Source organism: Fusarium coffeatum (assembly GCF_003316985.1).
Source record: "Fusarium coffeatum strain FIESC_28 chromosome Unknown BRIP53273_contig_189, whole genome shotgun sequence".
NCBI classification, from domain to species: Eukaryota; Fungi; Ascomycota; class Sordariomycetes; order Hypocreales; family Nectriaceae; genus Fusarium; species Fusarium coffeatum.
In genome coordinates this window covers 36,632-58,312 of record NW_022157982.1, presented here as the reverse complement: position 1 = coordinate 58,312, position 21,681 = coordinate 36,632, and the positions used below count along the sequence as shown (strand labels likewise).

The following is a 21,681-nucleotide window of genomic DNA, read 5'->3' as shown; positions in this document are numbered from 1 at the left end:
GCTCAGCCTCCCGAATGGTGTGAGGTTACAAGCTATCTGATTACAACCAAGGGTTGTGTTTCAGTGACAAGAATTCTGTCAAGAGTCGATGTAATGGGAGCGTAGCTGTGCGACATGATGAAGCATCCCCAGCTTGAAGCGGTTACTGAGCATCAACACAAGTCTATCAGCATCTCCCATAACTCTTTTCGTCCCCTAATTACACTGCTTCCGATACTTTACTCGGCTGTGTTCCCTGGCCGTCTCTCATTTGCCAAAACTCCTCGTTCTGCCGCCCACGTCCATTGATCAGCCCCCTGATATCGAAAGGATCAATGAGTGTCTGCCAAAGCTTCCTTGGATCCTTATACCCAGGCCCCTCAATCTCCGTGATCCCATCAGGAGAGAGGTAAATCTTGTTATTTCTGGGCAGATATCGTCGTGGATGGCGGACGTTGAACATGACGAAATTGATGAGCATGACAGCCGCTTCGAACACGTAAAAGTACCACTCGTATCTGACAACAGGGTTTATGGTCGCCGGATCAAAGTCTTTTCCATATCGAAGCTCTGCGACGCTGAAATATTCGACGATGCGGTAGATGGTTCGTGAAAGGATCAGTACCATGCTGACGTATAGCGTCCATAACGAGCTTGTAAGTCGCTCGTTGTGGATACCATTGGCGGCACATCGACGATCGAATGTAACAGCCAGCGCAATAAACAAAACTGCTACAATAACCTGTAGCAGCAAAGACGTCTTGATGAGAGCGTGGCCCGCCTCAATCTCGCTGTCAGTCAGCGACTGATTTGCCGAGTACGACGCCCCCCAGCCGTTGAGGGCCTCAACGATAGCAGATATGAATCCAAACGTTGTCAAAACTCTGCCAGGGTGTATAGGGGAGTGGTACGGAACGTAGTACAGGATCCGACCAAGGATGCGGTAGTTTTGCAGTTCAAGGAGCGGGCTGCCGATGGTCAATACACATACCACAGCGTCACGATGCAACTTACGGCGCAGCATAAGTAATACAAACACTTGCAATAAAGATGTAGAGGTTGTCATAGTGAAATGCTCCATATACTCTCAGTGCGAAGCCAGCTGTGAATAGCAGAGAGCAGAATTGGAACAGGGGTGTTAGCTTCCAGCACTTGTAACAACTGCCACGAATGTTAGCATCGCATCGCATCGCTCCATGTTTTCTAAATGAATATTCCAGTAACAACTTACATACACTGCCATATATGAAAACAGCCTGTCAGAAAGAATGCGATACAAAAGAAAATAGCGGCGCCCGTATTAGGAGCATAGAACCAGTAGCTGCCATCAACTATTGTCATTGTTAGATTTTCCGAATCATCGAATATATCAAGTATTTCACAATACCATATTCGCCGTTCGACATATTAGTGACCCAAGGTGTTATTCGGTTGAGTGTAAATCGTCGAGATTCGCTCTTGTCAAGAACTTTGTGGAATAACTTGAAGATTTCTTTCCCACAAGAGTACCGATAGTCCTTATATAGCATCTATGGCCTAGAACAACGAACAGGATCTCCCAGATCTCCTTTCAAGACCTACCTCTCATCTCGTTGACACTGAAACCAATTGTTAGTTTGAGCCCTGTGATAGTGATTCAGCCAATGGGCAGGCGATGCGAGGAATACGGTTCTTCAGCTAGTGGATCATGCCGATCACTCACAAGTACATGGAGGTCTACCATAAGTATCTTTCGCTAGTCAATAGCCGCTCAGGTACTTGTGATGGGCGAGTAAATACTTGGCTCGTTCCTCTCGTTTTCCCCGTATTCATCGCATTGTCGGCTTCCGCTCACTACCTCTCCGTCTATTAGTTTTCGTATCTCTCGCATAATGAACTTGGTCCATGTGCCTCGGGCTACCTTACCTACCTAGGCAGAGCTATACTAGGCGCCTCTCCTGTCAAGTTCGATCTGGAAGTGTGTGCAACGAGACAGATTGTGATGTGAGGGAAGAGTAACATGTTGAGAAAAGAAGCCTAATATACAATTAAAAACCAGAGTAATGTCGTAATAACTCGCTCATAGGGACTCCTGAGCCCAAATAGACAAATTCTCAGCAAAGATGTAGAACTCCATCCATATATTGAACCCTACGTTGGCTCCGTTCCAAACGCCCAACCAAGACGTCTTGCTCCATCTCTGCAACCCTGTCATGCCGTCAAGTACCTCCGTGCAGTCATTAAACGTTCTCATACACATTCCCCATAAGTCCTGCCCCATTCTCCAGCATACCGCGTATGTTAGATGTGATTAGTCAACCCCCCAGCTTCGGCTGTCGTCCGATGATGAGGGCCGCCTGTTCAGTTCACTCTGTCCTGTGGATCCCTTGCTCGCATTGGTGGTTTTACTGCGATGTCTACTGTGTCGCTTTCCTGGACCACTGCGATGATTCTGTTGCTGGTTTTCATCATCGCTCCAGTCGCTGAACTCGCTTCCCGAGTAGTCCCATTGAACCGGTATCTCTTCGCCATCTTCACCATATCCATATACAAGACCTCGCCACTGTCCCGAAGCAATTTTGGCTGCGACCCTGAGGATAAGCCGAAGAAGAGAGCTGGGGGGGCCCATGATCATTTCGCAGGTTTTAGCAATGATGGCCATTGGTAGACTCTTGACAGTCTCCAGTTTACTTCTATAGGGTTGTCGATCCATGGTTGAAGCTGGAGTGAAAAGATCCGCGGCGGGAGGTAGAGGGGATAGCGCCCGTCGCCGCACCGAAAGGCTGCTCGTCGTCGCTCTATGGCGAGGAGCAAATGGTCGCTGTGGTGGTGTTGCTGTCGACAGAGCTGCTTTGGGTTCAGCAGCGACTGTATCTTCCGTCGCCAGTGTTGCGCCCTTCTGAGACGCCTCGCTATTGTCCGAGTCGGCATCAGATTCCCAGGCACATGGCATTGGTGAGCTTCCCCTACTTCGGGACGTTTGCCTCTGCCATCTTTCAACGGAAAGAGTGTCCGTCTCTTTCGGTTCTTTCTTCGCCTGATTGGCAGACTTCGTTTGTGAAATAGGGGGTGCATGATGCACGACAGCACCTGTTGAATGCCATGACTCAACGCTGTGGAAGGATTCCTCGCTATCTCGCCGTTGCAGTCGTGGTTGTTGTACGAGTCCATTTGACTGAGCGGATTGTGAAGAGCGCGATTCTCCCTTGGCATTCTTTCCAGCCGACTTAGGAGTGACCGGCTTAGGAGTGACAGGAGCACGAGGTGGGGGTCTTCTTGATGTTTCTGAAGCACTTCTCACGACTGGGGCGCGTGGTGTAGAGGCCCGCGGTGTAGAGGCTCGTGGCGTAGGAGCTGCAGGTGCAGACCTATCTATTGTCGGCATCAAGTGTGGGGGCATTGTAGCCGATCTTGTTGTCGTAAATCCTGCGGTTCGTCGTCGAAGCCTGGCCTTCATACGGCCTCCTCGATTACCGGAGCCTTCATGTAACTGATAGACGGACAGATCACTTTGGGTAGGGCTAGTTGAGAGTAACGACGACGTATCGTCAAGTACCCCTACGTCGCTAACGCATGATGGAGAGCTGTAGGACTCAGGGAGGCCGGATAAGAAGGAGTATGAATTGTGTTCGCCTGAACGTTCCGGCACCATGTCCAAGTGCCTTGAGTGAGATTCGCCCGTGTTTCCACCCATCGGCTGCAGAGGATCAAGATGCATCCCGTACTCCTCATACAAAGATATATTTGAGGGTACCACGCAGGATGCTGCCCTCGCAGGCCTACCAATATGCGGGCTCGGGGGGATGTCCATAGGACGCCTGTCACTTCGTCTATCATTTGAAGGCGTAGGTGTAGTAGTTCTCCCAACGAATGACGATCTCCGAGAACCAGCAGACGATATCGAGGCGACATCGTCAGGTATCGTGGGTTGAGAGCGAGGTGTCCAGGGTAGGATAGTAATGGGAACTTGCTCTGGTAGATCGACTGTAAATGTGCGCTTGAAGGGGCACTCGGTCTTTTCAAATTGGAGAACGTTATTGAGCACTTCTCTCAATTCTTCAGCTCGCTGTTGGTCTTCGGGGTCGTCGACGGGAACTTCAATCCTCCAATAATTCGGTCGACGGATCTGTAAAATAAATTTGCTGTTTACTTCATCTATGCACCAACATTGGCTTTTTCGTAAGATAGGCTGTAGAGCAGAACCGCAGCTCAAGAAAGCTACGGATCGCGGGGCTCGGTAGATGCGAAACGGCCCTGGTAGGGTTCTTAGCAATGGCCACGAAGCGATCCCAGACCAAGTACTTACCAACGGCAATGGTCCTTTCCAGCTGCGAGGACCATGATAGAGTGCCAGGTGGGTCAACATTGCTTGGAGCAGGACTTCTCGCAAAGGCTCTCCCGGTAGCTGTAAATGATATGATCTTGACATTTGGATGACTGTAGAGAGTTTCGACGAGGTCTTGTTCGGGTATATCTGAGCTCACAGAATCTCGGCGTGGCATCGGGGAGGTTGACCCTCTTCTAGGTGCCCGGTGCGGCGGGAGATCATCCATCGAGTTATCCATGTTGGATTATATTTCGCGATAGTCGTCTTTCTTGTAGCGCAAACGGGTGTTTTCTTTTCGTTTCCTTCAGCTAGTCCGCAGCTTAAGCATTTTGGCGAGAGAAAGAGGAAGGGGTGTTCATATCTGCGCTAAGTTGGTGTTGGGTTAATTGCGCCGGACCGTGAAGAGTTGTCGTGGATCCCCCAGTGACTGGCGAGGGAGAATTGATAGGTTCAATGAAGAAGGCGCTCTCAAAGGGGGTAACAGTAACGGACAGAGAGTCCTCGATATGTGAGTGAATAGTATGTCGAATCGAACAAGAAGGTGGCTGGTACAAAACCCACTCGTTTCTTTTCGCTCCCTCGAATTGACTATAGAAGTGCTCGCTCGTTGAGGTGACGGCTGGGTCATTTGCAGGGGGCATGACTTCTTTAGAGGGGCCTTTTGCCTTAGTCATCCATATTGACGTCCATTCCAAGGCCCGCTGATCCCGCCATCCCGCCCCTTGAATCCCTGATACGGTTAGAAGGTTGAGAGACAAGGACATGGACATGGACATGGATGGAGATATTTTGTGCAGCAAGAGTTCCCATCAAGTCAAGGCAAGTCAGGTCAAGTTTCACAAGCGCCCAAGGTTACAGATATGAGCTCCTCGTACGATGAGAGCTTGTCAGAACCGGGCTCGTCATTCGATCATCAAGTGTATGTCTCTCCGTCTCACGATTTTAATCTCCATAGATAGCTGAAGAGGTTTCTATATTCATCTTCCTTACACTCGGTTGGCCCTTGCATACGGAGCTGCGAGCGCCACTTCAGTGCAGTTGTGCTACCCTAGCTAACTGTCTAGTGGCAGATTGAGGAATTAGTGGGCGATGCAATCTAACAGTAAAGCCAATAGCGAGACTTCTCAGCTACTGACTGTGTCAATAAGAAAAGCATCTGTCTCGGCCCTGAGCTAACAGGGTCCTCTCTTTAACGATAGTCCTTCTTTGTGATGCCTCACAGTCTCAGAAGAAGATTGTGGTTCTGGCACAGTAATTTCTGCCAGAATCACAGAAGCTCTATTTCATATTTGGTTCTCTTACATGTGATTCTATCTGACAAATAAAACAGCAAATATCTAGGTGGTTGCTCAAACCACCTTACTCGGGACCTGGTTCGTTCAGTAACCGAGTTGCTTCAATCTCGAATAGTCCTGAAAGCCAATAGATACGATTACAAGGAAGTAAGACGGGCAGCACCTCAATTTCTGGATATCAATACAAACCACCTAACCTATGAGGAAAGCTTAGATTGTAGGTAGCTACTTCCTCGGTACCTGTATCTGCGAGATAATTCCCGATTTTTTCTGGATCCTAATGCAGAGCTACTGCCAATCTGGAGCAAGCTTGCCCAAGCCATGATACTTACGTCACCTTACAGTCTCACTCAATCCACATCATCATTCCAAGCTGTCTTTCGACGTTCCACGTCAGGCACCTCTCGAGTTCCTGAATATCACTGCTAACGTTAGATCCAAATCTCAACCACAACCTAAGACGCCTGTATCCTCAACAATTTTAGAGGCTCCCTTGGTTTTGTTTATCAAATTTCCGCGTCTCGTACAGTTAGTTCATCCATTCAAGTTCAAGCTCAAGCTCAAGCTCCAAAACAGCCCAAGCTTTGTTTCTCGGAGCTCCGTTAGACATTCGCTACCTTGTCTTCCCAATATGTCGTCGAGCGAGAAGTCAAGTATCGATAAAGAAAGATTGAAGGAAAAGCTCGAAGAGAAACTTGATGTTTCACACTTTGACCCCAACACGGTGATCCGTGGAGCTCAGTTGACCCTGGTAGGAGGTGAGTCTGGGTCTGGGTCTGAGTCTTCCTCAGTCCATCATCACCAGAAAAAAACCTTCTTAATTAACATCTCATCTAGCTCATCGAGCGCTTCAGAATCCAGCACTCTTTACCACCGATCACTATCGCCAAGCTGCCATTGCCGTTGTAGCTGGCCTCGCCATTAGACTCATCATCTCTGTGCCGGCAAGTCCTGCCTAACGAATGGTACAAGCTCACAACAAAACTAATAAAACCAAACAGATCATTGGAATTAAAGTGCTGCTATGGTTCATCTCATTCTTTACGGATCTCGAAGCGGTAACATGGGATGATACCCTGTTAGAAGGCCTTGACTTTGTTGCAGAATATGTCCTTCAAGTGCCCTTCTTCCTCATGACCCTCATGCGCTATGTAGTGCCGACTCTTGATAACTTGTTAGTCCATCCTCAGATATTTCCCTCGATTACATCTAACCAGTTTCTCATAGGTTCATGCAGTCGTTGCAGTGGGTGGATATGACCTATGTTCAAAAGCACAAAGGCGAAAAAGTCTCTGAGCTTCGCGATATGTACTATCCCAATCTCAAGATGTACCGACCATCAGACGGAAGCACACATTCTGAAAGCACCGCTCAAGCCGTGTCAATGTTCCTTTACCGCTTCCTTCGAAAGGGTGGTATCTCCCTTGCTGTTTTTGCCCTCTCGTACACTCCATACGTTGGCCGCTTCGTTTTGCCCGCTGCAAGTTTCTACACCTTCAATAATGCAGTGGGCTTAGGGCCTGCTTCTGCGATATTCGGTACAGGCATTTTCCTCCCTCGCAAGTACCTTGTTGTCTTCCTTCAGAGCTATTTCTCTTCCAGGACTTTGATGCGAGAACTGTTGGAGCCTTACTTTGCCCGAGTACACTTTACCAAGGAGCAGAAGCGAAACTGGTTCCGCAGCCGAGAAGGAGTTTTGTTCGGCTTTGGTCTAGGCTTCTATATTCTAGTCAGAATTCCTCTTGTTGGTGTGCTGGTCTATGGCATTGCTGAAGCATCAACGGCGTATCTGATCACCAAGATTACCGACCCGCCACCACCTCCTCAGCAAATGAAGGAGTTTGCCGAAGGACAACAGAATTGGTCTAACAAGCACGAATTCCTGAACCTGTCTCTGGCCAACATCGACTCGGTTCATAATGAAGAGTTGAAGAAGATGAAATAGCCGAACTAGTCTCTAGTTACCTCATACCTATGGGTCACAACCAGGCTTCAATAGTCGCATGACTTTGCTACGACAAAGCATAACCGAATACGGTTAAGTAATCACGATTGGCTATGCCTCTGTTACAAGCAGCCCCCGAAGAAAGCTGAGGCATATTTCTTCATGTTCTCCAATCATGTCGCACCTGGAATGATCAGATTCCGAATCTCAAGATTCACCGAGAAGTCTTAGTACCAACTCGTTGCAGAATAACTTGAAGATCACTACCTCTTGGCTTCTTTACCTAAACACTTCTGAACCATCGGTTATGACTTCACGAATGCATAGTTCTGCGATACAATAAAAATGGTGTTTCCACACAACCACCCTTGTTATTCATGCTAATGGTCATATATGAGGTCTCGCGTGTGTTTGTAAAGCTCGTTATGCAAAGACAAAAAAGATGCTTCCCAGTGTACCAATATACATATACTCAAGGCATCTAGGGTCGAACTGACGCACTTGGTGCCAGTCACGCGTCGAGAATGACGGAGAAGCTCTGATGGGCGGTGTCGGTACGATGTTGCTTGACAGCTCTGTCTCCCTGTCCGATAAAGTCGCAACCAAACGTATCACACCTGCGCAGAACATTGTCGCCTTCATCTTGAATTTCACTCAGGGCCACGTGACCTGTCGCTGCTGCGTGCTTCTGTCCCTCGCGCTGGCCACTGCCAATCCATTCACACCCTGGTACATCGCATCTCAAGATCAAACCATCTGTATCAGTATAGTAATGAGCCTTGTTCAGCTTCTTGACAAGTTCTTCGCTCTTCTTGAGAACTTCATCGTCATCGGTAGGCCAGATGGTTCGATCAAGCTCGGGGGGGAAGGAGGGGGAATTGTAAGGAGGGTCACAGTAACTGAAAGCGACCCGGTCATAGTGAATTCCAGAGTACAGGAGAATGCAGCGATCGCGCTTTTCTTCTCCAAAATCGATCTTGTTCTGCGTCTGATTGGCTATTAGTGACAGAGCAAAGCCAAACATGGACATTGACCGACCTGGACATCAAATGTACATATCTGGATATCAAAGATAGAAGATAGTATGCTGAGCTCGATACCACCACCCCATCTGTCAGGCTCCTGGATTTTGCGGCAGTATTCGCCGGGCGGGCTACCAAGAACAGCTGCCGAATATTCTTCTGGGTGTTCGCGAATATATTCTGCCATCATTCCTCTCAATTTTTGTGCAGGAATCTGGTCTTTTAATGCGCCTCCAAATGCAGTGAACAGACAGCTATTGTCGCTGGGCATCACTCTTAACACTCTCCAGTGTTAGCTTCTATACAACTAAGCGCCATATCCTTCTACTTACAAAGAGCACCCTCTTGTTCCGGCCAAGGCACATTAACATCTTCTGGACTTTCGTTCTCCCTCGCAGCCTTGGAAGCCTCAGCCTGATGTTGGACGGTCCCGGTTTGGGGGCTCTCGACGGAGGTAGATAATGACTCGTCAGGAACAATGGTGAGTGTTTCGCCATGAAGACCAAGAGATCGAGCAATCTGATCGTTTTGGGAGGCATCAAGAGATTTCATCGCCATAGGCGGACCGTATTTGACGCCAAATTTGGCAATTCCAGTCTTGGTTTTGATTCCATCAAAGAGGGCTTGAACAGTAGCATCGTCCGGTAATTCAAGGATGCCTGTACCGGCCGGGCCTTTATAACGAGCACGCATGACGGCTTTTTTCTAAAACGTTCAAGGGTTTGCTGTCCAGTCGTCTGGTTGATAAGGTTTGGACTTTAAGTCTAGAAGTTAATCTTGAATGGATGTTGATGGCAAGCTGCGGTTGGAAGGCGAGGAATCGGGAAGAAGCTCTAAGAAGGCAACAACAGACGCCAGGCATAAACCAAAGACCAAAGTCTAAAGTCTCAATGAGTTATCGGTGATCAGCCAACAGAATTTAATTGTCTAATTGACCGCTTTCGCCGGGAAAAAAAAAAGGTGTTTATATAAAGACGATGTGCAACACAAGTGAATCAATGATAAGCTGGCTGCAGCATCTCTACCCATCTCATGTGAGTCTTGGTAGGTACCTAGGTACCAGGTCAAGTGGAGATATTGACACCCGCTTTCAGGGACGACCCTCTAGCCGCTTTGGGAAACCAGCATCGCGCGCAAACACACGCGCTCAATTGCACTTACTTCCAATAGCAGTTCAGCAATCAAGCTTCGTCTTGAACTTTCGCAACACCCATTGTTGTTTTTACGCGACTTACATTGTCATGCCAATGAATTCATAGACTATACTGCGACTTTTTCCAAACATCCGTACTGCAACGACTTAATTAACGGATCGCAAATAGACCCGAGTGGTTCCACGAGCTCATCATGTCCACTCGGAGGACGAACGCGACAGAGGTGCGCGAATCGATCGAGGCCAGAACCGCCGGCACCGACGTCGATATGAAGGATGCGATGGACAACGATGTCGATGCCGAAGGTGATCCCGATGTCGATATGGACGCTGAGGGTGACGAGGACGCAGAAGGCGAGGTCGACGACGAGGGACGCCCTGATATGTATCGGTTGATTCATAACCTGTCGACCTATCTTTGCAGTGTCGAAGACGAGTACGCCTACTATGCATGCCCTGGGTGACAGTAGCTGACGCTGAGTGATTTATAGCGGGGAGCAACTTGCTGCTGGCTTCCAGCGCATTCCCAATCGACGAGCCTTACCCGACTACTTCGAAATCATTTCCGAACCTATTGCTTTCAGCACTATCCGTGTAGGTTGGCGTAAATTTTCGACCTTAACGATACCAATGCTGATTGTTCTTTAGGGCAAAACTCAGAAGAAGCAATACAATTCGTTTGCTGAATTCGTTCGAGATGTGGCACAAATTTGTCATAACGCCCAGGTCTACAACCGCCCCTCTGCTCCTATTTTCGGTGCCGCCGTTCGATTGAGAGAGATCCTTATTCAGGAGCTCGGAAAGCTGGTGGAAAAAGGGCACATCACTGCGAGTGATGCGCAATTACCTGATCTGGGTGAGCTTCCACCCGCGGAAGAGTCGCCGCCAGCGGAAGATGAAGACGACGACGAGGAAGACGAAGAGGATGAAGATGACGATGAGGATGAAGACGACGACGATTCGGACGATGATGGTGGACGACGTCGGGGACGAAGACGACGTGCTTCTGGGCGCAAAGACCAAGACAAAGACTACGAAGATGATTCGCATAAGCGAAGGGGGCGACCTCCAAGTGTGCTCACTCCTAATGAAGCTCGCATTGCTTCTCTTTTGAAGGGTTTGAGAAAGCCCAGGGATGCTGGGGGGCATCTTCTTGTGCATCCCTTTGAGAGGTTGCCGGATAAGGCGGCCGTTCCTGATTACTATACAACGATACAGAATCCCATTGCCCTGGACAACATCAAGAAGAAGGCGAAGCGGAAGAAGTACCAAAGTGTCGACCATGCACTACAAGACCTCAACCTCATGTTCGAGAATGCCAAGCGGTATAACGAGGATGATAGCGAAGTGTACAAAGCCGCTGCCGAACTCCAGAAGGAGGCCCATCTCTTGGCGGAACAGGAGAAAGCCAAACCCGACGATGACTTCCGAGACGAAGACGGCAAGCTGCCTCTAGCGGAAATCCATCACAATGGGCAAACATGGAAAGTTGGTACGTGCACAAGAACATCTTGCACAATAGCACTTCTGCGTTGTATACACCACTAACAGTGAGCAGGGGACTGGGTTCACATTAAAAATTCCAATGACCTGGCAAAGCCTACCGTAGCCCAAATTTATCGAACTTGGCAAGATCGTGCTGGTCACAGATGGATCAATGCCTGCTGGTACTACCGACCAGAACAAACTGTACATCGTTATGAAAAGCATTTCTATGAACATGAGGTGGTCAAAACTGGACAATACCGCGATCACCAGATTGAAGAGGTCCTGGACCGCTGCTTTGTCATGTTTGTGACACGCTTCAATAAAGGTCGTCCCAGGGGATTTCCTCCTGATAAGGAGATTTACGTGTGTGAATCTCGTTATAACGAAGAGAAGTTCACATTCAACAAGATCAAGACTTGGGCAAGCTGTGTGCCGGACGAGGTGCGCGACAAGGACTATGAAATGGACCTTTACGATGTACCTCGGCGCATGAAAAAGATCCCAAGTCCAATTAAACATTTGCTTCGCGAGGATGCAAAAGAAACAGATGAACTGCCCAAACCAACATGGGGAAGCCCAAATGCTCCTCCGATAGTTGGAGCGGTGCATCGCCGTCCACGGGAAGTCAATGTAAGTGAAGCATGTTCGTTTGCCTCTTTGTTTGTTTGTTTTGCTTGTTTTTGTGTCCGCGCCTTATGTACCTTGTCTCTTTTTTTCTGCCGGTTCCCATCACCCGCGCATCTCTCTCGAGTCAACGCCTGATCATCAGCATCGTTCCTTCCTGCCTCAGGCTTGCCAGCCAATTGTTTACAATCGTCCTATCATATATGTTCACTTTTGACTGACAATAATTCTTGCAGGAATCACCTCCTCCAGAACCCACGCCTCCCCCACAAACTATGTCGGCTGTTCCACTAGCTGATGCTGGTGCTGATGCTGGCAGGCGCGCGTCAATGTTATCAGTTCCTGGAGCTATGCCTGGCGACCATTCAGCTCGACATCCCTCAATTTCTTATCCGGGGGGTCCGTCACCTTCGCCTGTCCCCTACAACGCTCATATGACGCCCCATTTTCAACCAGTCACTCCAGGAGCCCAGCCCCCACAAGTTCATCAGACGCCGGTTCCTATCCCTCATCCACCCCATCTCGGTCCTCAACCTCAGGTTTCCGTGCGACCTGTGCAATATCAGCACCAGCCTCAACATCAACAGGCAGGGTATACACAAGGCTTCACTCCCAACTATGGGCAGCCGGTGCCTCCCATGCATCAACAATCCCCAATGGGAAACCACATGGCCCAGGCATACAATCAAGCAGCTGCCCAGCCTGTTGCGCGTAGCCCTATGCCCCCTACACCAGGAATACCAGTGCAAAGCGGTAATGCGTACAATCCACCGAGGCCCCCAGAAGTCTATGCCCTCCCCGACAATGTGAATGAGGCTCTACCGAAGGAGGTCCGAGAGACGTTCCAGAGTGACAGCAATGGACGAGTTCTCTTCTTCACTGCTCCACCTCTCGAGAGGCCTCACAAAGGAATTTCTCATGAGAGCGCAGGACTTGGTCATAGTGCCAGGTATCTTGCAGGTTTGGCAGAATGGAGAGCAGAGAGAGAAAAGAAGAGAAAGGAGCGCGACGAGAGGAACGCTGAAGCTTCGCGGAAGAAAGTCGAAAAGGACGTTGCCGATGCGCAAGCAGTCGAGAAGGAGATCGTTGCTCAGGCTAGTGAGGCCATGGCTAGGTGGCTTGTACAGCATGACAGCGACACTCACAAGTGGACAAAGGAGGCTGGCCTTGAAGGCTGGCACGAAGCGACAAAAGTCAACAAAGAAAAGGAAAACCGTCCTACGGCAAACTAGATAGCGACGATTGCGGAAAAAACATGGGGTATAGGCGCCTGGGGTATGCTATCCAATCTTAAGAAGGCGAAACCAGGTTACATGCTAAGTGCGAGAATTAGGAGTATTGGGGTTTAGTATTTATTAATTATATCTTTCTGGATCCAGTCTCGGAAATTAGTGATGCAACTTTGTAACGTTATCACTTCTGTCGGCTTTGGCAGTCTTAGACTCTTGGCATGCCGGACTACTAAATCTTATAAGGTCTCTGTGTCGATCACGGCGGTCTCGCCTGTATGTCTCGGTCGATATGTTAGTAATGGATTGTGCCTGACCAACGGTCGGTAGGACGTGCTATCAGTCCTTGCTAAGAGGTAATTATTCTCTATTGCATGTGTTTTCACTTCGTTATAACGCTATGCGACAGAGACTTCGAGATTATCGGAAGAGCTTGTTGGCTACTATATTGATTCAGTTTTTGAGTTTCATCATGCTTCTGCCATGTCTACCCTAAAGTCGCTGGGTACAGCCTTCTTACGTCCATGTCCAAGTTCGAGCATGACCCATTCGTATACAGCCCATTGAACGGCATTGACAATGAAGGCTCGAACACTACAAACAGTCAGCCCTCGGAAGAAAACACGGGATCCCCCTTCACGATACGCTTCCTGTGCAACTTGAAGAGCACCTGCTCGTGAAGTCCGTAAAGATCCGTTTGATTGCAAGAGAGGTGATGTTTCCGCCAGTCCAACAGCAGTCTGAGCCTGAACCCTCGTCTTGATGACATCGAGGGGAAAGATACTAGCCCAAGTGGCCACGCCGGCTAATCCTCCACAGAACAAGACCTTGGCGGCTTCATGATGAAATGAAGTTTGCTCATCAGGTTCGGTAGCTAACCAACGGGTGCTCAATTCATACGACCAGAAATAGAATCCATAGCCAACACTGTCTCGTAAAGCAGTCACAGTTCCACCAAAGTAAAGACCTCGAACTCCTTCTTGTCTCCATATCTGTTTGGTGATAGCCCAGCTTGACATTGGGGGAGAAGCCAATTGCGCTCTGCACTTGATGAGCTCGGTAGGGGTGCTGACGATCCATGTCGCAAGGCCGCCCACAGCGCCAGCGATCCAAGTGTTCCATAGACTGTCGGACGTCGAGGAAATGCTGTTCAGTGCAGACTCTGTGCGGTTGTAGGAAACAAAGAGTAGAGCATTCAGAGCGCCATAACCGAGAATTGGCGCCGCCGTCCCAGTCACTAAAGACGTATATGATCCAAGGAAACGTGTGCCGAGTGAGGTGCTCTGATTAATTGCAGAAGCTGCCACTGATGTCCCTGTAGGAATGGAGGAAGAGGGCAGACTTGTTACTGGGCTCGTTCGCTGTGCTTGCCGTCGTACTTTGATTACATCAAGAGGATTTCCGATGATGATACCAACAGCGCCGCTTAGATAGCCGGCCCAGAAGTCGGCCGACATGCTGGCTATCGTTTTACGACTTTACAGGCGAAAGAAGAAGATCCGACCTGGTTGCGACTTTACGCTGCGCAACAGTAATAGTGCTCAACACACCGAGGTAAACGAGACCCCAGGCCAATCCGAGACGGGCAAGAGGAAGTCGATTTGCAGTGGCTTGGACATTGATTCGCTGAAATCTAGTAAGGTATTGCCAATGAGCAAAATGACCAGCGACTGTAGCAGTCACGATCTTAGTACGGTGTTGAGCAATTGCGACTTGAAGAGGGGTCAGCCCAAAGGATTCATGCTCGGCAAGGACATCTCCACCGAGCGATCGGCTTTGATCGGGGCTAGAGAGATTAACGCTTGAAGCATGTGTTGGTTAGTTATCCAGGGTCTTTAAGAGCCGCATACTGAGAGGGCAGGTGATCAGCGAGCGATGTTGACCTACCCTGACGGCGCTGCAACAAGTGGGCTTTCAGATATCATCTTTGGCTTGGCTCTTGGCTATATTGGAGGCAACAAGACTGAGGATAAGGAGAATTGAGAGTAGAAATGCATGTCTTGCCACCAGCTCATCATGGACCGAGTAATGACTTGATTCTCTTTCGCTTAGGTAGGCTTAGGTAGTTACCTAAGCTAGTGGACCTGAAGTCTAAGTCCAAGCTTTCTTTAACCGACCGTTTCAGGGTCTCCTATTGATTGTTTGTGTGAAGTGAACTATGAGGTTGCGCGCACTAAAGCATAAAAATGCTGGGTGGCCACTCACGTGATAGCGTGTGTCTGCCTGCAGTAGTCCCGTCGCGTCGAGTCATCCATCGCGCCTACCTGCCTACCTCTTTCCCTCCATCGATTCCTGTCTGGTGGCAAAGGAAATTTCAAACTTGAACAACATCCCACCAAGGCTTCACATAGAAAAGGGTCTTCAAGATGGGAGCAGCGTAAGTTTTCACATATTCTCTAACTTGCCATTGCAACTTCTAATGCAGTATTCAGGTCACCACTTGTGGCAACGCCACTTGCCGGCAAGGACAAGACTTTCGGCAAGAGAATGCCAACACCTTCCTCAGTCGACCGACTTCACAAACCATTCAAATGTCCTGGAGTCGCTGGAAGAAGTCCGGCTGTGGACCGACCATCACGCAAGCGAAGAAAGGTTGACTATGGTGGTGCCGACGGCGAAGCAGACACAGACAAGCCATATTCCAACGATGACAGACTCGCGCTCGCCACTCGAGACATCAACAAATATCCTGTTTTCGCGGCCAAGGAGAAGGGTCTTGTATTTCGTAAGGCCTTTTCTGTGCCATTGAAGAACAAAGATATCGCTGCGTACAATCCCAATCGCGCTCCTCCTACTCTCGGTCTTCGACAGGGCGCTGTCTTTGTCGCCAAGCCGCTTCACGATCCTAGCGGCGAGTTTGCCATTGTACTTTACGATCCCACAGTCGACGACAAGCCGAAAGATACACCCAAGGCTATTGAGCCTGCCAAGACACAGGCTTCCGAGGAGAAACTTGATGCACCTCTGGTCCACAAAAGTCTTGCTGAGATCCTCGGCATCAAGAAGAAAGTGGACGGAGAGCATCCTCGGGTTCCGGTAGTCATTGATCCAAAGCTCGCCAAGATTCTGCGCCCACATCAAGTGGAGGGTGTCAAGTTCATGTACCGGTGTGTCACTGGTTTGATTGACGAGAAAGCCAATGGTTGCATTATGGCCGACGAGATGGGTCTGGGAAAGACCCTTCAGTGTATCTCCCTCATGTGGACGTTGCTCAAGCAATCCCCCGATGCTGGCAAACCAACCATTCAGAAGGCTATCGTTGTTTGCCCTGCGAGTTTGGTCAAGAATTGGGCCAACGAATTGACTAAATGGCTTGGTGCTAATGCTATCAATCCATTTGCTATCGACGGAAAGGCGTCTAAGGAGGAGCTGACGCGCCAACTCCGACAGTGGGCGATTGCGAGCGGACGAGCCGTTACTCGGCCAGTCATCATCGTCTCTTATGAAACTCTACGACTGAACGTGGAAGAGCTCAAGCATACAAAGATCGGCCTACTATTTTGCGATGAGGGACATCGTCTCAAGAATAGTGACAGCAATACCTTCAACGCTCTCAACAGTCTCAATGTTTCTCGGCGTGTCATTCTCACAGGTACACCTATTCAAAACGATCTCACGGAATACTTTTCGCTCACAAGTTTCGCGAACCCTGATTTGTTGGGAACGCGTCTGGAGTTCCGCAAACGGTACGAAATTCCAATTCTGCGAGGTCGCGATGCAGACGCGTCTGAAGCGGATCGTAAGAAGGGTGATGAGTGTACTGCAGCTTTGCTAGGTGTAGTGAATAAATTTCTGATTCGCCGCACCAACGACATTCTTTCCAAGTACTTGCCTGTCAAGTATGAGCATGTTGTTTTCTGCAATCTCGCACCGTTCCAGTTTGACCTTTACAACTACTTCATCAAGAGTCCCGAGATTCAGGCTCTTTTGAGAGGTAAAGGAAGTCAGCCCCTCAAGGCTATCAACATTCTCAAGAAACTTTGCAACCATCCTGATCTGTTGAACATGGCGGATGATCTGCCAGGTTCGGAGAAGTGCTATCCTGATGACTATGTTCCCAAGGAAGCTCGTGGACGTGATCGCGAGGTCAAGTCTTGGTATTCTGGCAAAATGGCGGTCCTGGATCGTATGCTTGCCCGTATCCGACAAGACACAAACGACAAGATTGTTCTGATCAGCAATTACACTTCAACACTGGACCTCTTCGAGCGACTATGCCGATCTCGCCAGTACGGAAGTCTCCGTCTGGACGGAACCATGAATGTCAACAAGCGTCAGAAGCTCGTCGATCGGTTCAACGATCCTGAAGGCGATGAATTTGTCTTTCTACTCAGTAGCAAGGCTGGTGGATGTGGTATTAATCTCATTGGTGCCAATCGCCTAGTCCTTTTCGATCCTGACTGGAACCCTGCGGCTGATCAACAGGCGCTGGCCCGAGTATGGCGTGATGGCCAGAAGAAGGACTGTTTTGTGTACCGCTTCATCGCAACTGGTACCATCGAGGAGAAGATCTTCCAAAGACAGTCGCACAAGCAGAGTTTGTCTTCCTGCGTCGTGGACTCGGCGGAAGATGTGGAACGACATTTCTCTCTCGACAGTCTACGCGAGCTGTTCCAGTATCGGGCAGATACCAAGAGCGACACTCACGAGACGTTCAAGTGTAAGCGATGCAAGCCTGACGGCAAGCAGTACATCAAAGCACCGGCTATGTTGTACGGTGATACGAGTACATGGAACCATTTTGTCAACGAGGGATTGAAGCCCATTCAGGACCTACTCCTCAGACAAGAGTGCGGAGAGTCGGAAGTATCTGCCGTGTTCCAGTACATCTCCCATTGAGCTACCAGTTGTGTATTCTTTTATGATTTATGTTCACGAGACATGCAAGGCGTTATTGTGGATTCCTGGCGTTCAAAGGCTATTGTTTGAAGAGGTAGACCCAAGGCCGGCTTATTAGACTACTTTGACTGCAAGCTGCACTTGGTGGATGAGTCTAGATAGATTATTGAATGTCATGAGCGACCCAAGCAATTTGGGTCATAGTTCAAGTCGTCTCAAGTGGGTGAAGTCAAGCAATGGCAAGTTGAGAACGGAATGTAATAGTGCAAGCTGATTAATTAGTATGCATTAAACCTATCTGTGTCAATACAGAACTTATCGCAACGTAATTTCACAATAAAATTGGTCGATATGTCCTGTACCATCGCTCCAAAGGTCTAAGTCATGAGAGAGGTCGACCACAGTGTGTATAGTCAAGTGCGATAGTCGTACACTGTCTGAAGCTAAACAAACTTTTACATCCATGTCAGTTTAACCAGGACATTCTCGAATACATCAACTTACAACTTTACACCACAATCATTTTGTATCAGCGGCTATTTGTCAAAATAACAAACGCTTGTATTGCTCTTCATCGTTGCAAGAAAAAAAAACCAGCAAAAATGTCTTCTAAACCCACAAACCAATCCTCTCCAGAATTCACATCTTACTACCTCCAGCGGGCTACACAAGAGCTTTCCGAGGATCTGGACAAGGTTCGCAACGCCGAAGATTTCAAGGCCGACTCCATCCCTTTCCTTGTCCATGCCCTTCAGCAGGGTGCGGGACTCTTCTCGCCTGAGGATCAGAAGCGAGTGGTAGCTGAGCCTAAGGGCAAGGAAGGCGATGCGTGAAGGGAGCACACACACTCCAACTATCTCAGTCAAAGAGGCGAAGATGTTTAGGAAAATAATGGTCTCAGAAATCGGCAGAATCTGAGTTCTTCGGAAAGCCCAGTTCCACCACTGCGCATTTGAAAAGAGCATGCTAAAGCACAAACTCTTCTCGGTGGGCCAGCGGAAGCCAGCTTATCTGCCAGGCGACATCAACATTATCACAATACCCATAGATGATCGAGAATCTCATCGGAAGTTCAGGCGCTTGGTTCGATTCATAAATATTACAACTAGAGGCCGTTTCATGAAGGGTATCTCAAAGCAGAAACATCACTACGCCAAGTGCGTAATGCAACCAATCTATCTATCTATACACGCGGTCCCCCGTTCCGACCAAATTACAGCAGTCCCTCGTTTCCTCCTCTCAAGTGCATATATGCGTCTCATTATTATTCTATTTCGAAACTCGGCGCCGTTCGAGTCGCACCGCCCATCCCTTGACGGCAAGGACGATGACTATCCAAGCCATTAAGAGTCCGACCAAGCCCATTGTAACGGTGTACATGAACATGGCGTCGAGACCGTAGTGGATCATTCCGTCGACAGTATCGGTACTCTGATTCAGGTCAGCTTGTTCACTTGTACGTGCGAGCTAGTTGGACTTACGCTAGCCATGAAAATAACTCCTCCAGAGATAAGTCCGAACGCCGCGAGAAGCTCGGTAGGGGGTCGTGATGGGAGGATGGACTTGGGCGGCTTGATGAACATCAAGATGTATGTAAGGCTTCGAGCAAGCGAAGCTCCAAGGAGGAGATTTCCCCACTGCTTGTGAACCATGCTGGACATCATGGTGTGTTGCGTATGCGAACTCATCATGAGGCCAAGCAGCATGATGACCAGAGCCGGGATGGGGTTCAGAGAGAACTCGTATGTGGCAGGGGCCTCGGTTTCGTCCGCTTCTTCGATTGCGTGGGGGCGCTTTGGCTCGATATCCTCCACGGTTGTGTTCAGGAGGTTGCGGATGCGAGTCGACTCGATCAACATACCACACTGGAGATTCACTGGTTAGCCTTCTGGCGCCGATTGCCAAGATTTGACAATGGACGATCTAACTTACCAGACCTCCTCCAAGAAAGAGAACAGTGATGGAAATGTGCTCCATATCCTGCGCAGTCCAGGCTCCTCCCCAACCGCCGAGGTGCTCCATGAAGATATTGGTGGAGCCATAGAAGAAGATCAAAAAGCTCTCGACGAACTCGGCAGAAGGGCGCCATTTCTGGGAGCCTTTCTTGGGGCGAACGTTCCATGCCCAGCCGAGCTCACCAAAGCTACCTGACCAGCGACCCAGAGTAAAGAGACCTAGCCAGAAGAAGACGCCACCCTTGACCCAGTGCGCCAGGCCATTGAAGATTCCGGATCCCTCCTATTGATAGTATGTCAGATTTACTTTCAATTGCACGATACAAGAGCAACCTACAAAGAAGCGACCAAAGGTGGCCACGCCAGTAGCTAGAGCAATAGAGCCGAAGGGAAGGATGATTCGATCAATCACCTTTCGCGCAACGTCGAGGTACTTCCATACTCGCGACGTAGCCATCTTGGAGGCATGGCGGGCAAAAGTTCCTTGGGGTGCAGGAGAAGACAGCGATAGCTCTTCCATGTCTTCATCGTCCTCGTATTCTTTCCTTGGGTGCTGCGGAGGCGATTCTATGCCATTGAGTGTCGATACGGAGTCGCTCTGAAGCGAAGGACTATTTGGCTCGGTGCCTCTTCCACTGTCATCGGAGGTGCGGTAAGGATTATCGTCGTGGTAGCCGTGGTGCGAGAAGCTAGTCTCTCGGGTCGAAACAGGCAAGAAAGAGTGAGACTCTCGGCCGCTTGGTTTGTTCTCATGACCCTTGAGGGCACCCGCGATGAAGCCCACTGCACTGATGAGTACCTGGGCACAGACGACCCAGGTCACAATCCACCCGATCTTGTGGTGCGCATTGTTAGGATACAAGTCTGGTGTTTGAGCGTTGTATATGACACCGAGAACAAGTCCCAGGGCATTTGAAGCTAGAAAGACGAGTTGTGCAGGTAGTGTAAAGCGAGAACGTGCCAGTGAGAGCATTACGGCTGAGGTTCGTGTAAGTTGGAGAGGAGCAATTTTCTGCAGTGGACTTACCAATTGGGAGGAGGAATACCCAAGAAAGGATCATCAAGGCAATATGGGTGTAGATGACTCCGGAATGCTCAGTATGGGCGAAATAAGTGTCAGGGTATTCTTGGTCCTTGGGTGGTTGCGTTGTGTTGCTGACATGGCCCATTCCCATGTCCATCTTCATGTCCATGCTATCACCGTCGCCATGCGCAAAAACGACAGTCAAAAGGGCTAGCAGCAATGCGCTTGGTAAGTGCAGTATAGTTTTCCTATAAATCATGTTGAGAGAATCGAAATAAGGCTTTTGGGTCTAAGAGCCGAGTTGAATGTCGAGACGAGGTCGCAAGCAGTAATTATAGTAGCAATGATTGACAGCTAGAAACATAGAGGAACAACGTTATATATAATAAATCATGCGATCAAGCTGAAGAATAGAACCAAAAATGTTTCAAGGAGCCTCGACATGGCATTGATTTAAAACACGACGTGGAAACCCTTCGAGTGACAGTGACAGGGGGACCAAGCGGCCATATCCAAAGTGGGCTTATATTTTGCGACATGACAGAGCTAAGAAAGGATGGATACGCAGAAGCTGAACTAGCATCGATCCGAAGGTTCCGAATTGCTTCATCCTGTCATGGTGAATGTACCTTAGTCAAGTATAGCCAAGACAAGGCAACAAAACAACAAAGGAAGAAAAAAGAAGTGCGGTAAGCAGGTCGGTAGCGGTAGCGGTAGCTATGGTGGGGGGACATCAAACGGGGCCGGCCGGTGGGGGACTCAGTGATGATGTTACAGTACCGAGTATCTTCAATAAGAGATGAGATGAGTTTTACATGGATA

At 49.1% G+C, this 21,681-nt stretch overlaps 9 protein-coding genes across 9 annotated transcripts; 4 read left to right on the top strand and 5 right to left on the bottom strand.

Annotated features, from left to right (window-relative positions):
• Positions 1-199: 199 nt before the first annotated feature.
• On the bottom strand, positions 200-1,385 carry FIESC28_08205 (uncharacterized protein; the record flags this gene model as incomplete). Its single annotated transcript, XM_031162343.1, has 4 exons — positions 200-947; positions 994-1,140; positions 1,211-1,310; positions 1,367-1,385. 4 exons carry the CDS (start codon positions 1,383-1,385, stop codon positions 200-202), a joined length of 1,014 nt encoding a protein of 337 aa, XP_031013616.1.
• Positions 1,386-2,269: 884 nt separating this feature from the next.
• FIESC28_08204 (uncharacterized protein) lies at positions 2,270-4,523 on the bottom strand (the record flags this gene model as incomplete). The annotated part of the gene is made up of 2 exons (XM_031162342.1): positions 2,270-4,212; positions 4,265-4,523. 2 exons carry the CDS (start codon positions 4,521-4,523, stop codon positions 2,270-2,272), a joined length of 2,202 nt encoding a protein of 733 aa, XP_031013615.1.
• A 1,688-nt stretch (positions 4,524-6,211) lies between these two features.
• FIESC28_08203 (uncharacterized protein) lies at positions 6,212-7,525 on the top strand (the record flags this gene model as incomplete). Its single annotated transcript, XM_031162341.1, has 3 exons — positions 6,212-6,331; positions 6,582-6,754; positions 6,808-7,525. The coding sequence occupies 3 exons, from the start codon at positions 6,212-6,214 to the stop codon at positions 7,523-7,525; spliced, it is 1,011 nt and encodes a 336-aa protein (XP_031013614.1).
• A 511-nt stretch (positions 7,526-8,036) lies between these two features.
• Positions 8,037-9,240, bottom strand: FIESC28_08202 (uncharacterized protein; the record flags this gene model as incomplete). The annotated part of the gene is made up of 3 exons (XM_031162340.1): positions 8,037-8,521; positions 8,581-8,820; positions 8,880-9,240. 3 exons carry the CDS (start codon positions 9,238-9,240, stop codon positions 8,037-8,039), a joined length of 1,086 nt encoding a protein of 361 aa, XP_031013613.1.
• A 654-nt stretch (positions 9,241-9,894) lies between these two features.
• On the top strand, positions 9,895-13,044 carry FIESC28_08201 (uncharacterized protein; the record flags this gene model as incomplete). Its single annotated transcript, XM_031162339.1, has 5 exons — positions 9,895-10,136; positions 10,192-10,294; positions 10,349-11,192; positions 11,259-11,818; positions 12,049-13,044. 5 exons carry the CDS (start codon positions 9,895-9,897, stop codon positions 13,042-13,044), a joined length of 2,745 nt encoding a protein of 914 aa, XP_031013612.1.
• A 467-nt stretch (positions 13,045-13,511) lies between these two features.
• FIESC28_08200 (uncharacterized protein) lies at positions 13,512-14,498 on the bottom strand (the record flags this gene model as incomplete). Its single annotated transcript, XM_031162338.1, has 1 exon — positions 13,512-14,498. One exon carries the CDS (start codon positions 14,496-14,498, stop codon positions 13,512-13,514), a length of 987 nt encoding a protein of 328 aa, XP_031013611.1.
• Positions 14,499-15,407: 909 nt separating this feature from the next.
• FIESC28_08199 (uncharacterized protein) lies at positions 15,408-17,880 on the top strand (the record flags this gene model as incomplete). Its single annotated transcript, XM_031162337.1, has 2 exons — positions 15,408-15,418; positions 15,474-17,880. 2 exons carry the CDS (start codon positions 15,408-15,410, stop codon positions 17,878-17,880), a joined length of 2,418 nt encoding a protein of 805 aa, XP_031013610.1.
• A 602-nt stretch (positions 17,881-18,482) lies between these two features.
• FIESC28_08198 (uncharacterized protein) lies at positions 18,483-18,713 on the top strand (the record flags this gene model as incomplete). Its single annotated transcript, XM_031162336.1, has 1 exon — positions 18,483-18,713. The coding sequence occupies one exon, from the start codon at positions 18,483-18,485 to the stop codon at positions 18,711-18,713; it is 231 nt and encodes a 76-aa protein (XP_031013609.1).
• A 436-nt stretch (positions 18,714-19,149) lies between these two features.
• On the bottom strand, positions 19,150-21,118 carry FIESC28_08197 (uncharacterized protein; the record flags this gene model as incomplete). Its single annotated transcript, XM_031162335.1, has 5 exons — positions 19,150-19,311; positions 19,362-19,745; positions 19,813-20,118; positions 20,173-20,813; positions 20,863-21,118. The coding sequence occupies 5 exons, from the start codon at positions 21,116-21,118 to the stop codon at positions 19,150-19,152; spliced, it is 1,749 nt and encodes a 582-aa protein (XP_031013608.1).
• Between the last annotated feature and the right edge of the window lie 563 nt (positions 21,119-21,681).